Here is a 1,650-nt window from a genome sequence, read left to right as displayed (position 1 = left end):
AGCGAACACGCGCGTTGGATGCGGACTGCGACGGATGGGCCTGGTCTCCCCCATCTCCTCCTCTCCCCCACGGCTCTAGATGGGGCCGTAAAATCTCTGGTAGGCCTCATGGAAGCCGATGTGGTCGGCCAGCTCGTCACAGGCGGGGTTGAGCTCGCAGACCTCGCGCTTGCCCTCGAGGGGGTCTCTCACGACGCCGTAGTAGCCACTGGGGGTGGAAGGGCACAGCGTGAGTGGGGCTGGCGGAGGCTGAGGCTGCCTGAATGCGGCCACCTCTGGGGTGGAACCAGGCAGCCGCAGCACTACGGGACCCGCCAGGGATTGCCTGGAGCCCGTGAGCAGCAGGAAGGCAGGGCCTGGGCTCAGGACACGGACAGGATCGGGGCCTTACCTGTCGAAAACGTAGTTCCGCTTCTGTCTCCGCATCAGCACGGCACTGTCGCGTCTGGACACAAAGGCTGCAGGGGCAGGAGGTGGAGGGTGTCAGAGGAGGGTTGCTCACAGCCCCCCTGGCCTGGCTTTACCCTCTGCTCCGATACCCCTCCATCAGTCCCCAGTGCCCCGTGAGACACGGTGCAGCTCCCACCCCTGCCAGCCGGCGGGACACGGGACCCAGGAGTCCGGGGCAAAGCCGAGGGGCAGATACTCACCTTCGGAGCTGGGGGACTCGTTGGCACTGGTCGAATGGGAGACTGGAAGCCAGGGAGAGAAGAGACCGTGAGGAGCCAATCTTTGCCCCATCCCACCTGTGTCTGACCCCTCCCGTGTCTCTGGGCTTATTGCAACCCTGCCACAGAAGCTCGTTTTACCCCGGGAAAACCACCTCCCTGCAGCCAGGCACTTGCATTTGGGAGAAAGAAACCCCCACCCCAGTTCCTGTTGTTTTCAAGCCATTCCTTCTTCCTGGGACAGGCTTGTCCCGCATCCCTCTGCCTTCCCTGCAAGCTGGCGGGGGGTGCTGGAGGATCTCGAGCCTGCTGGCACTTTGTGTGGGGAGTTTTAGGGGGAGTTTCGACTGCCTGTGGCTAGGACGGGTCAAGGGGCTGGACCAGATCCGGCCTCCTGAGCCCCCCTCCCCCAAAACCCAGTCTGGCTGCTCTGAAAGGGTCAGATCACGGGGAGCCGTTGACCCAGGCATTGGCCACAAGCCCTCGTGGCTGCTCTTCCCCTCCCTAAATTTGGGTTAGGAAAACGCTTCCAGCTCCTGGGAGTGGAAACCCCTCAAGGAGAGAGGATCCCCTGCTCCATGGCAGGGAGGAGAGGGGCAATTCCTGGAGCAGGGTCTCAAGCCATGAAGGTGGGAGCGTAACCCTTGTTGCAGCAGTGGGGAAACCGAGGCACACGACTGCGAGGAGCATCATCTCCCGTCGGCTGGAGGACGGGGCCCGGGTTCAAGCTCAGGGACCGGCTGATGTCTGAGCCAGACGGCAGCAGAGATCCCAGGTGTCCTGACACCGCTGTCCCCGGCTGTAACCACTGGACATGCTCCTTCGGTGTCCTGGCTCCCGTCCCCCTGCACCCACGCTCCCTTTCCCCAGCTGGGTACAAAACCAGGCATCCCAAATCCCAGATCAACAGCCATGTGTGGACCCAGGTGGCTGGAGCCCCACTCCCTGGCTATAACCACTAGTAGACGCTCCCTCGCCAGTG

The 1,650-nt window shown here is 63.0% G+C and overlaps 1 protein-coding gene across 2 annotated transcripts in view; it reads right to left on the bottom strand.

Annotated features, from left to right (window-relative positions):
• Positions 1–1,650, bottom strand: part of BGLAP (bone gamma-carboxyglutamate protein) — a 12,344-nt gene that overhangs the window by 5,217 nt on the left and 5,477 nt on the right. The window contains exons 2-4 of one of the 2 annotated variants that reach the window (XM_019513616.1): positions 651–692; positions 392–458; positions 33–205 (exon numbers count right to left, since the gene is read on the bottom strand). In XM_019513616.1, coding sequence (XP_019369161.1) covers positions 76–205; positions 392–458; positions 651–692 — 239 coding nt within the window. In that variant the 3' untranslated portion in view covers positions 33–75. Of the gene's footprint in view, positions 1–32; positions 209–391; positions 459–650; positions 693–1,650 lie in introns of both variants that reach the window. The other variant, XM_019513531.1, reaches the window with a different exon arrangement.

Source organism: Gavialis gangeticus, unplaced genomic scaffold (genome assembly GCF_001723915.1).
Source record: "Gavialis gangeticus isolate Ggan-Ray unplaced genomic scaffold, GavGan_comp1, whole genome shotgun sequence".
Lineage (NCBI taxonomy): Eukaryota > Metazoa > Chordata > Crocodylia > Gavialidae > Gavialis > Gavialis gangeticus.
Note: the sequence above shows the minus strand (reverse complement) of the source record. Positions and strands in the feature narration are given on the sequence as shown.